This window comes from Coptis chinensis, chromosome 6 (assembly GCF_015680905.1).
Source record: "Coptis chinensis isolate HL-2020 chromosome 6, ASM1568090v1, whole genome shotgun sequence".
Taxonomy (NCBI): domain Eukaryota; kingdom Viridiplantae; phylum Streptophyta; class Magnoliopsida; order Ranunculales; family Ranunculaceae; genus Coptis; species Coptis chinensis.
Window position 1 is genome coordinate 79,350,805 of NC_141461.1, and position 12,800 is coordinate 79,363,604.

General features: G+C 36.1%; 1 protein-coding gene across 1 annotated transcript; it reads right to left on the reverse strand.

The window, feature by feature from the left end:
• Positions 1–2,384: 2,384 nt before the first annotated feature.
• LOC147494689 (putative plastid-lipid-associated protein 8, chloroplastic) lies at positions 2,385–9,043 on the reverse strand. Its single transcript, XM_086569193.1, has 4 exons — positions 8,768–9,043; positions 4,219–4,342; positions 2,883–3,062; positions 2,385–2,796 (listed from the first exon to the last, which is right to left on the reverse strand). The coding sequence occupies exons 1-4, from the start codon at positions 9,008–9,010 to the stop codon at positions 2,609–2,611; spliced, it is 735 nt and encodes a 244-aa protein (XP_086425319.1). The 5' UTR covers positions 9,011–9,043; the 3' UTR covers positions 2,385–2,608.
• Between the last annotated feature and the right edge of the window lie 3,757 nt (positions 9,044–12,800).

Genomic DNA, 12,800 nt, shown 5'->3' on the forward strand with positions numbered 1-12,800 from the left:
CTATGTTGTGTTGTGTTGAGTCATAGAATTGAAGTGCTAGCTTTTATATAGAAGGAAATCTGTTCTATCTTGGGAGATAGTTTCCATCAACCTTCAAGCACCGTGAGGGGAAAAATCTGTCTTAAGGACATAGTGTATCTACACTAGGCTCGGATTTAATTAAGAAGTACAAGACACTTACAAGACAAAAGGTTTGTATAGTTTGGTAATTGGTAAAGAGTAAATACAATTAAGTTGTATATTCCTAACAACTTAAGACAGATTTTCCCCCTCACCCCATAAAAGCTTTTTAATTCACCCTCCATGAGTTTTGAGTGGCTATAGTTAGGGGGTGTGTCGACCACGTCTCACCTTATGACGTGGAATCTGTCTTCCCACTCCTCCCTGTTTTGTTAGATAGATAAACATAATACATGTTAAATGATCTCTAGTAGGGACAATATCATGATAGAATTTTCATGCTAGGAGAGTGTGGCTAGGCAAATTTGAATTGTTCCAGAAAGACATAGTGGTAGAATGGTTCACAGACATATTTACAGGCATGCTTAGTTTATTATACATCGATTTAACACTATATGTGCATTTTTTTGTAAGATTTCAGTGTAAAGAGTCTACTAGATTTCTAGTGGAGAGATAAATATTATGAATATGCATGTCAGTGTCGTGATCGAATAGAGAATGTACAATAGAAGAATTCCATGTTCTACTGTGTTGATTAATCAATTGTAAGATAGTAGTGTAATTAATATTTACAGGATAAGATGGAGGGATTTTACCAAATGGTAGCTAAGAGTCTTCCCATATATTTATGCTTGTACCTGTTCCAATATGCCATGTGGAATTGTCTCTAATAAGAGGTAGAATACACAACATACCTTGCCAGAACTAGGAGGATCCATTTTTTCTGCAAGTCTGTAAGATGTTAATATTCAGAAAATACTTACTCTTGAGCTGTGAAGCAACTAAGGAAGTTGGATTAGTAAGAATTTGCCAGAAAATTCTAGTTAGGTGAGCCAAGTTATTAAGTTTGGAGTCTCTAATGCGAAGACCTCATGCTTTTTTGGATTGACATATGAAAGACCAAGTTTTAAGATTTCTTTGCTTTGCTTGTGATGGTACTATGGTAGGCACTTTTGAAGATTCTCATATTAGTTGCACATATAACTTACTGGCTAGATAAATCTACTGCACCATGCAGAAATGACTATTGTTGACCTGACTCATCCTTCTCTATTGCAGCGAACTCCAAGGATTAATCCAGCTCCTGGATAAAGGAATTGCAGGATGAAACCCCTGCAACCCTTCTCATCCACCGTTAGTGTGCATCGCCATATGCACTACACATACGTACTTGAGCTTGCATTGCATATTTTGATACAGATTAGCAGTGGATGAAAACTGTTGCAGTGATTTAATTCTTGCAAGTTGCAACTGGTAAATCATTGCAACCGGTTATAGAGGAGCTATTGTATAATAGGATGTCCAAGATTTGAAGTCACTAATTTCCCATTACTACTCAGCCAAATTTCCCCTAACAACAATTGTAGTAAAACAGCAACAACAATATATCATAATATCAAATTTCCCCTAACAACAATATATCACAACACGTGATATCTAATATGACATGTTGTTTCCTTAATTGTCTTTACCAAAAGTGGTAATGTCATTAAACCAAGATTTCCTGTGATTTTAACGCTAACCCCTCATATCCATCTTAATCCTATAAGTATAGTAGTACACAGCCTTGAGTATACAATCTTTGCATCTTGCAGTCATGGCTGCAACAATCTCTGCTATTCTATCATGCATACTAGTATTCATCTCTCTAATATCTATCTCTTCTTGTTTATCACCCCTTGATACAGCAACCTCAAAACCTACAGGTTTCACAACACGCCTTATCCACCGCAACTCCATTAGATCGCCATTTCAGAACCTTAACCCAAGCTTCACCAGATCTGATAGAATTCGAGCTGCAGTTCTTGCTCCTTAGCTTGAGCACAGTACTTCAAAGACAAACTCTCTAAAGAGTCCAACTGATATCCTCTTCGTCTGTAGGACGATTGTGAAACTTGTTGGAAGTTATTTGATATCCATCCATCACGAGTTGACTGGATACCATATATTTTGCTAGTAGAACTCTCTTGTCAGAAATCCTAAATCTAAACTGCTTTCTACTGTTTCCTTGATGACTAGCATTCTTCATGCAAATAGTGTTTCTCCGAATTTCTCCCATGTATTTCGCATTTTCACTATTGCATATGTTTATTCCTCAGCAGTCAGCATCACTTTTTTTATCCTTTATTCGATTTGGAGGACGGGAAATACAGTACATTTGCAAAAAATCATTCTGTTCCCAGTTCCTTTTCACTCCCTATAAAGAACACAACAGATTATCTAATTGTATTTCTTAAACCGTTATTTAGATATACACCTAGGACACGAAATATTACACATGTACACAGCTTCAAATGGCTATAGACTGCCATATTGCAGAAACACTCGTGACTAGCTGGAGACGAAAAATATATAAAAGCGTCAAGAAAATGAACATGGCTGCTAAAACAGGATTCTACTAGTATGTTGTTACACAGAGCATGGTTTATCAGCATCTTTGGAACACAAACAATGAACCTCTGGAGCCCTTCCCTAACCTTATTTTCTCATCAACGTAGGTGATCTCCAGTTTAACCTCACTCTCTCCGCCATACTGAAACTCCAAGGCTCCTACCTTTAGTTCAGGAGGTTCAAATATAACTTGAATCCACTTGTCATCCAATACCTTGAGTTTACCTATATTTTATTAGCATAAGAAGGTATATAAGATCATGTCAGCTAAATTTATGCATCAAGGAACTTTTACTTTGTAAGAAGACTACCTTTCAAAGAAACCTCTCCATCAAGAAATCCAAATGCGGAGAAAGACACTTTGTTTTTCACAACATCTGGAGCTTCAACAACCTGAATCATTTCCTTTGTCTTGAACACCACACGTCCCAAAGCACTCCTATAGCCACCCCCTGGCGATGTTGGTACTGAACAATAGACCACATCCCATTCTGAAACGCACAAATAATATGGGCCATATTCAAGATTTCCACAAAGGAAGCAAAAGTAAAAAAGTGTGCACTACTTACTCATCAGACAAACATGGAAGAGAAGAGGTTAAACTTCAGTAAGTAACTTCATATAAAAACTTAGAAAACAGAAAACGAAAATGAGTAGAATCCACTTTTTTGCCTCCATGGTATGAGCATATGATAAACATGTACTCGACCTGATAAACAGTTACATAGTTGATGGTTTACAATCAACTAGACGCTAGCTGTTATCCAGATCTCATATAAAATCATAACAGATTCAGTTCTACCAGTAAAAGAAAAATAAAAAACAAGAACTTACAAAATAAAATAAAAGAAGTAGTTCTCTGTTTGGCTTGTAGAATGACATTTCCAAGCAAATCACCAGTCCTTTTAAGAAATAATTCCCACAAAGCTACCTTTAGTTTAGCTCGTTTGCTCATTTTTCACCATTATCAAACATTCAAACATTAAAAGAAACTAGTAGTTCTCCATAATTTCTTGCAAACCAAAGTCAGCCTAAATTCCTCAAGAATCCCAAGGGAGACTTGGTTAAAATACATTACTACAACTAAACATGACATACTCACTTTCCAGTGTTGAAACAATTACATGGGAAGGGGAAAAATAAATGAATCTGTGTGGAATATATAACTAGTCATTTATTTATTTCTATGCATATCTACAACATCACACTCTCAGCATACTGAGGCTAATAGGCTATTATGTGAAATACATGAAACTAAAAAGGAACACACTGAAGCATGGAAGTTGAGTGGAAGGTATATTTCAATGATACCACTAAAAGACCTATGTCACACCAACTGAAATGAAATTTGAAAAATTATCAACAGCATCCTCATTAGCCAATGTAAAGGCTTCATTCCAGTATGAAATTTTCTTAACAATAACCTTTCCACTACCACGAAGTATACAAATTCTAAAATTGGTTCCTTTTAGTTAACCTAGAAATCAGGATCTCATAAAAAACCAATTATACACAATAAAAAGGAAAGTTTCCACTCTAATCATCAAAAAGGTTCTTGTTAACAAGGAAAAGAAAACCAGAAATTTCAAAGTTTAAGCCTAAACTGTAATTATGTCACTATAGTTTGAGCCATTACTTGGTTCTTACCTCCAAATATTAGTGGGCATTCTACCGGCTTATCAACACAGTACTTTTGTAGCTTGGCAGCCACTTCATCTACCTCTTTATGCCCTTCTGTTGGTAATGAAACTCCACGATCAGTTCCAGTCACCTACATATATACAAAAAGAAAAAAGTACATAACGTTGAAGCAACTTTCACAAATTTTAAGCAAAAGCTAGCCAATCACAAAGAAAATTAAGTGCACTATTTTTTCTTATGCTGAAAAAGTTTCTATTAAGCAATAACTTGTGTTACCATAATTAGTGAAGATCATGTATTATTCTTCTTTTATTGTATTAATCTTTATTGCCTTATTAGGCTTGTAAACATTTTATATATACCTCAAAGAAGAGAAGAATAAATATCTAACCTAATTCTCTTCATGGTACCAGTAAAGGTCGATTCCTCCCAACCCTAGCCATCATCAACTTCTCCTTCTCTCTTTCTCTTACTAGATCTGTTTAATTCATTTTCATTCAGTTGTTGCAAAAAAGAAATCGCAATATAGTGAACAAAAGGCGTTGCTTGGTATATGTGTTATTGACTTTGTCTTTATTGCACAAAACTTCACATTCTGACTTTTCTCAAAACAAGCGGCTACCACCATATTTACACTTCAAGACACATGCAAAAGCATCAGCAAAAGAACAAGCTTTGTTCAGTACATTTAATAGCTCACTTTTTGGCATTTAGTGATTACTCTTCTTTTGGCACCAATGGATTCCACTTCCTGGCTTCTCATTCGGCACTTTCATAACAGCATGGTTGGTTTCTAGTCTTGATTTCTCTTACAGTCTTCGTGCGGCATCACAATTCTTCTGTGTTTCTTATTCTCGATCTATTATTGCGGGACTTCTATTGTAAGTGTTCACGTCATCTACTTATTGCAATTTGATTGCATCATCTACTGTTCACTATATAACCTGATTTGATTTATTTAGTTGTTTAGTATAGTCACTTTTAAACAATGTCAACTAATAGCTCAACTGAATCCATTGTTTCTGAAACTGTTACAACTGCCACGGAGCCGACATTTTCTATCCCTACCATTACAAATCTTGTCACAGTCAAACTCAACAATGACAACTTTTTGTTATGGTCTCATCTGACTGAGGCTTTCCTTATTGGTCAAAATCTTTATAAGTTTGTTGATGGTTTATACCCATGTCGTGCTATTACGGATCCCAGCTATAATATTTGGCTACGCACTGATAAGACACTTGTCAGCATTCTCTCTACCACTGTCTTTTCCCATTCCCTCATTTGTGATTGGATGCCAGACTTCCGCTGTTATTTGGTCTCGTTTACAGGAGTATTTTTCTCAGAGATCTGTTCCCAATTCCTCTCAGATTTGGAGAAATTTGAATGAGATTTCTCGTGGTACTCACACTGTCTCTGAATATCTTCAGGAGGCCAAAACATATGCCGACACTCTAGCTGCTATTGGTGAACCTGTCAAAAACACTGATTTGGTCAATGCAATACTCTGCGGCCTAGGTTTTGAATATGAGATGTTGATTACTGCACTTGAGAGCCTTAAGACCTTGCCTCAGTTCTCGGCACTTCGCTCTCGGCTTCTCATTTATGAGTCTCGTCACCATGCATCCCCTCCTTTGGGGCCTTCAACATTGCTAGCTTCTCATGCCTCTTCCTAGAATTCTCATAAGGGTAAGAAAGGTAAAAAGACTTATAAGGGAACTTCCCAGTACCGCACAGATGCAACTGATTTTCAGAACTATAGGGGCCCTCCCCAACATCGGACAGATGCACCAGGTATTCTTGGAGCGCATCCCACTGCTGCCTCTTGCCAACTTTGTCATGCCACTGGGCATTTTGCTGCCACTTGTCCCATGTTGCCTCATTTTGCTAGACCTTAGGTCCCTGGCCCCATACATTCTACCTTCGGTGGTTAACAGATTGCTCCTCCTGCTTTTCAGCAGCCTTATTACTCAGGAGGCCCATCTGGTTATACTCCACAACAGTTATATGATCCTACCTACTACTTGGATACAGGAGCTTCTACTCACATGATTGGAGACCCAACTTATCTTCACCAGCGTACGCCTTACACTGGACCTGACTCGATACTTCTTGGCAATGGTGATAAGTTTCCCATTACTTACACGGGTAGCATGACACTTCTTATTGGTTCCTCTCAGTTTCATCTTAACAATATCTATGTTATCCCTTCAATGCGCAAAAACTTACTTTCTACTGCTCAGTTTTGTCATGATAATAATGTCGTTTGTGCATTTGATTCTCTTCACTTGTTTATCTTTGATAAATCTAATGGATGTCTACTCTTTCGGGGACAATGTAAAGATGGTCTTTACAAACTACCTCCGCTTCCTCCTTGTTCCCAAGCTCTACATGCATCTCATCAGTCCTCGTCTTTATGACACAGTAGGTTAGGTCATCCCTCAAGTAAGATTATGCTTTTCTTGGGGTCAAATAAATTATTGTCAACAGAGTTTAAGTTTAAATAGTTTTTTTGTAAAGGTTGTACTATGGGTAAATCCACACACCTTCCCTTTTCTAGTTCTAATGAAATAAGTGTTATTTCACCTTTTACTCTTGTTCATTATGATGTTTGGCAATCTTCTACTGTTTCACACTCTGGTTACAAATACTATGTTTTATTCACTGATGATTTTACGGTTTTACATGATTGTATTTTATGAAACACAAATCTTAAGTGTTTAGTCATTTTGAAAATTTTCTTGTCTATATCAAAACTCAATTTTAACTTTCAAAACTTTCAAGGGGATTGATAATGGTAACTTTAATAATTTTTGCTCCACTTATGGTATTCAACATCGCTTTTCTTATCCACACACTCCAAAACAAAATAGTTTGGCAGAACGGAAACATCGCCACATTGCTGACATGGCCCACACTCTCCTTCTTAGTAGTCATGTTCCTTTGATTCATTGGGTTGATGCGGTTTCCACTGTTGTCTATCTCATCAACCGTCTTCCTTCTACTATTCAGTAGTCGTCTCCTTTTCTCGTCTCTATGGGAAGTCTCCTACTTACTCTGAGTCATTGTCACTAATTACGGTACGGGTTTAAAATGGTGTACTTGAAAAAAACTTAGTTCGTGTTTTAAACGGAACGTCTCAGGAAAAAAAAAATAATAATAATAAATAAATAAATAAAAAAAAAATAAAAAATAAAAACGTAAAAAAATATAAGGCATTAAAAACGGGTTTAAAACGAATAACCGTATAATACGTAAAAAAAAACGGTAAAAACCAATGATAAATAATATAATAGATAAGGAGTTGATTTTTTATAAGAGTGGAAAAAAGAATAGGCACATAAAATAAAAATAATAATAATACAAATAAAAGAAAATTCAAATACATGAAAATATCAAATTATCATTACTCATCCAAATACTAGAAGTTTTAGATTCAGTACCAAAACACGACTCTAAATAAGATACTACTAATTACCAACCATAATCACATAATCAAATACTACAAATAAGTTAATAACTTTAAAATTTTCAATTATTAATAGTCCAAAGCAAAATAGAACTGTCTCAATAAGTCAATCTAACGCCCACTTTTCAAAAAAGTAAACTTCAAAACCCCTTTTTCTTCTCGCGTTTTCTTTTAGATTAAAAAAAAAAAAAAAAAAAAAAAAAAAAAAGTTTTAATAAAGTTTTAAACGGGAGATTTTCAAAATCTCGGGTTTTAAACGTTTTTTAAGTTTAAAACGCGTTTTTTTGAAAAACTCGGGTTTTAAACTGGAACAAGACGCCTTACCAATATCTCGGGTTTTAAACGTGTTTTTTCAAAAAAAAAAGCCGAATTTGGTGACGATGCTCTGAGTTACGTGTCTTTGGTTGTGCCTGTTACCCCTATTTAGGAGCTTATATGACTAACAAACTTTTGCCAAGAACTACTGAGTGTGTTTTTTTAGGTTACACCATGCAACATAAGGGGTACAAGTGTCTTGACCGCTCCACTAGAAGGGTTTACATATCTCGGCATGTCCATTTTGATGAGCAGACTTTTCCATTTCAGTTTTCGCCCTCAGGTTCCACTCATGGCTCTATGGATTGGGTTCTTGTTCTAGTATTCCCTCCAGTCTCTGAGCAGGTTCCTCTATACCGTGAGACAGTCGGTTGTTTAATTATTCTCCAAAACATTTTCACATTCTGATTATTCACCATACTTCAATGTAATATTGTGACGGTGGCTATTGATTACCAATAAATTTCAGTTTCGTCCAAGTTTAAGAGCTCAAATATTGGACCCTAATCTCTATCCAACCATCACAACACCAAAACTTGACATGTTTCTTCAGGATATATATACATTTCTGTTCACATAGCATTATACCAAATTACTAATATGATAATTAGTTGCATACCCATTTCATCAAACACTTCAACCGCATTCATTTTGTACATTCATGTTAACATGCAAACACACCAAATTTTATAAATACACTTAACTTTTTCTCCAAGTTTTAAAACTATGGCAAGAAACTGAACATTCCCCAAATTAGTTTTAATTACTAACCTTAGACAAAATTGTAGAAACAAGATCATCTGGACTAGTTCGGACTTCGTCTTGCGTAGAAACTGTAGCAGAAATTCTCGAAATATTTCTCACATTCCTCTTCCTTTGAGACTGCAAGTGTGATTTAATGGGAAATGAGAGGTGTAATGAAGAGTTTGAGAAGTTGGTAATAGATGTTGGAGTTTTGGACGGGAGGAGTTTTGAGGATTTGTAATTGAAAGAGAGTGATAAGGAAGAAGCCATGAAAGTTTTTTGAGCTGACAAGATTTTTAAGCCATCCTCTCTGTATTTCTACTGGCTAGATAGCTTGGGTCTGCAACCAATCTGGTTGAGCCACGTATGCAATGAAATCCACAATTTCGTAAAACAAATCTCTTAATTTCAGTCGAATTATATGTTTTTGGACGGAATTTCAACAATTTTGGAAATATGGAATTTCGACAATTTTGGAACACAAAGTATGAAAGTAACAAAGTGGAGGCATACAATAATACAAAATATGGAGATATGAATATTTATCGATACTCAATTTCTTAATATATATCGTAAATATATATATATATATTTTTGGGATATTTTATATTGTTTCACATACAAATATTGTAGATATTATGAATATTTCTTGATATACCATGATATATCTTTGTATTTATTTGAAATATAATGATAAATATTAAATAAAATTGTTATCTATCTATCTAATAAAACACAATGGTGTGGGGCCCTGGCCTCCATCCAAAATTCTTATAATCATTTCTTTTCTAAGTTGTGACGATACACAAGACTTTCAAATTCAGGTGGTGTCTTTTGATTTCTAAGTTAATTGTGGTTCTACCATATCTCTTCTTTCTCTCATTTAGAGTAAAAAACATAAAGAATTGTTTCCTTCCAACATCGCCTCTAACCGCCATCATCATCGTTTCCTTCCATCATCCGCCTCTAACATTCCCTCCCGAAGTTCAGGGGTGATGTTAGCTACTTCTCAACGTTGTTTGCTAATGCAAGTCAAGACTTCTCGATGCTAAACCGGTTTGCCAAGTAGATAAATGATATAGCTACTTTCCATGTGATCTATGTAAATCTAACTCCTCTTGGATGCACGGTTGTGATTGGTAACATTGATTTCGAGCCTTATTCAAAATTTCTAGAAATCTTTCTTGGATGTGTATATAATCCATTTACTAATTTTAGCCTTGTTGTTTACAAATTGTTCTCTTCGTCTTACTTCTATAATAGGTTCAGCTTCCTCACTCATTTACTGAAGGTTATTTATTGGTATGTTACCTTCTTCAAGAAAAAAAGAATTACACGGATTAGCAATGTTAGCAATTAATTCCCATTGCACGTCTCTCCTTTTGTGCCATTGCAAAGATTGAGTTTTTTAAAGTGGAAATTGTTAATCGCGGATTCAGCTTCCTCACTCATTTACTGAAGGTTATTTATTGGTATGTTACCTTCTTCAAGAAAAAAAGAATTACACGGATTAGCAATGTTAGCAATTAATTCCCATTGCACATCTCCTTTTTGTGCCATTGCAGCATTGAGTTTTAAAGTGGAAATTGTTAATCGCGGATACAAATTGGGAATCCGAATTTGAATGTGGAAAACAAATGGCTGTCTTGAAACAGTGGTGCATGATCTAGAAATTTAGCTTACAAAACGCTAAATTGGCGTTAGAGGTTCGATCTGTTTTCTTCACAGGCTGATGATAAATGACCCCAGAAGCTTAGAAGTAGTGAGGGTAGGTGTTTTAATTTCATTCACATTCAACATCAGGATACAATGATTTTGTGAGTGATCTTTCCGAGTTGTTTGCGTGTTGTATTTGTAATGTTTGTTTCCTCTTTGCTAAGGTAATGTGAATTATTTTCTTTGAATTTTATATGTTGCCTTCCAAAATCTTTTCTTTGAATTGTTGATTTACTCCTTACTCTGATGATATGGCTACTTTCTCTCTCTCTCAATTTGATTTTAGTTTCTTTGTAATGGTTGGAAAACTTCATTGCCGCTATGAGGTTGTTCATTTAAGTCCAACTTACATACGGGTTTCAATGTATCTAACGCCAATGTATCTTTTTAGTGACATGTATCTAAGCCAATGCTTTCAGAGAAGCTTGACCGAGTTGTAGAGACAACTTATTTTATTACTAATTTGATACTAATCTTGTCAAGTATACAATTCTGAATTAGGTGGTTTTGAGACTGTTTCTTTTGTCTGAAGTTAAATTTAGTTTAAAGTTTAGATTAATCCACTTTCGAATGCTTCTACCTACCTAGGCGAAAATAGAAGTAAAAGGCTCTACACAGATCATGTGTGAGGTTTTTGAAGCATTAGGCGATGCATGTAATCGACGGTTTTGTTTAAATAGTTTAGAAGTTTAGAATTGGCCAATTCGAAACTAACAAATTCTATCTAATAAAAAAACAATGGTGTGGGGGCCACAGGTAGGGCAGGGAATCGGGTCGGGTAGACCGAATCCGACCTGACCCGATTACCAAATACATCGGGTTCGGGTCGATTTTCATATCCGTTTATGTATTCGGGTCGGATTTGGATTCGGGTATGTCGGGTTCGGATATAATTTTTGGGCTTTTTTTTGAATTTTTAGTGTTATCCGATTGGATTAGTCGGATCCGGATATTAAATTTCGGATATAATTGGGTTCGGGTTCGGATTCGGATTCGGATTCGGATATTGTGAAATTATTCGGATTTGGATTCGGATATAGCCATATCCGACCCGAACCCGACCCAATCCCTGCCCTACCCGCAGGGCCTCCATCCAATGGCTGTCATTATCTTTTACCAAGTTGTGACATGGCATAATCAGCCGCTCCTAAGGAGTATGCTTCCTTATATCCAATACTCGGATCTACTGGATCTTCTTTCCTCATATTCTTCAAGCAAAACATTTATGTCCTATTCTTCTTCCTGCCGCTGTCACTCCCTCACCAACTGCGGTCAAAGCACCAACCACCAGTAGCCATGCCTCCACAACCAATGCTTCATCTTTGTTAGGTTCCACAAGGGTCCCCAATGCCTTCAAAATGTCTTTCTCAAAGAATGTAAGAAAACCGAAAGTATAAATTTTTCTCCCATCTGCTTTTCCAATAAATCCCGTACACTCTATAACTTGAAGAAGGTGAAGCCAAGTTCTATCACCTTAGTTGCTTACCACTTTCAGAGGCAACTCTGCTCGCACAAACCAGCAAGAGGCAACTCTGCTCGCACAACGCACAAAGGAATTTCCTCAAAAGGTTATTACGATTAAGCCGCCCTCTTTTTTTTTTCAGAGGAGCTCTCAATGGCTAAAGCAAAGAATACCTTCCAGACTTTATCGAAGTCAATGTCTACCAAATGTTTTTGGATACATCTTTTCTTATTTTGCTATTCAGGCTAAAGCAAATGTTTTTTTCCTTTCTTTTACTTTTATATACATGTGCTCCACCCTCCACTACCCCACTACTTTTAGGCTCCTCCCACTTACAATGTTGACTTGTACAAGATTCCAAAATCACCAGGATTTTTAGATAAACTTATGTCCTTCAAAAATGCATGAGGATAAGGATTGTCTTCCAAATGCTCTTCTTTGGGGTCCACCTTCTTTTAAACTCGAACAAATGGCAGTGATTTTTTGTCTAGCTTAAAGATTGGATTGACTTTTGAGTATAGTGATAAAACGCTCGATTTACACACGTTTGTTTATTGGCTTTCAGTTACTTATTTTCTTAAGTCCGAGGTCCACAGTCCAAAGTCCGAGGTCCACAGTCCAAGTCCAAAGTCCAAAGTCCAACGCGTCAGTATAGTCGATGCGTTTTAGTCAAGTTACCTTACTCACGTGGGTTTGGTAGGATAGGTCGAGTAAGGGATCGTCCAAACCTTAGGGCTCGGATAGGTTCACAACTGGAAATTACAACTTTAAGTGAGAAGGATTTTTAGGTTTCTTTTTAGTTGGTTTTAATTAAAATAACGGTAATGCAAATAAAATAAATTACTACGGCGATTATATGTAGGTAAACAAAATGTGTAGAAA

Excerpts from the sequence above, each read along its gene's own strand:
- LOC147494689 (XM_086569193.1), bottom strand. The coding sequence starts at position 9,010 with ATGGCTTCTTCCTTATCACTCTCTTTCAATTACAAATCCTCAAAACTC. Across the intron at positions 4,343-8,767 it reads TTTCTACAATTTTGTCTAAG|GTGACTGGAACTGATCGTGG; the intron begins GTTAGTAATTAA and ends GTATATATGTAG. Across the intron at positions 2,797-2,882 it reads TGGAGAGGTTTCTTTGAAAG|GTAAACTCAAGGTATTGGAT; the intron begins GTAGTCTTCTTA and ends AATAAAATATAG.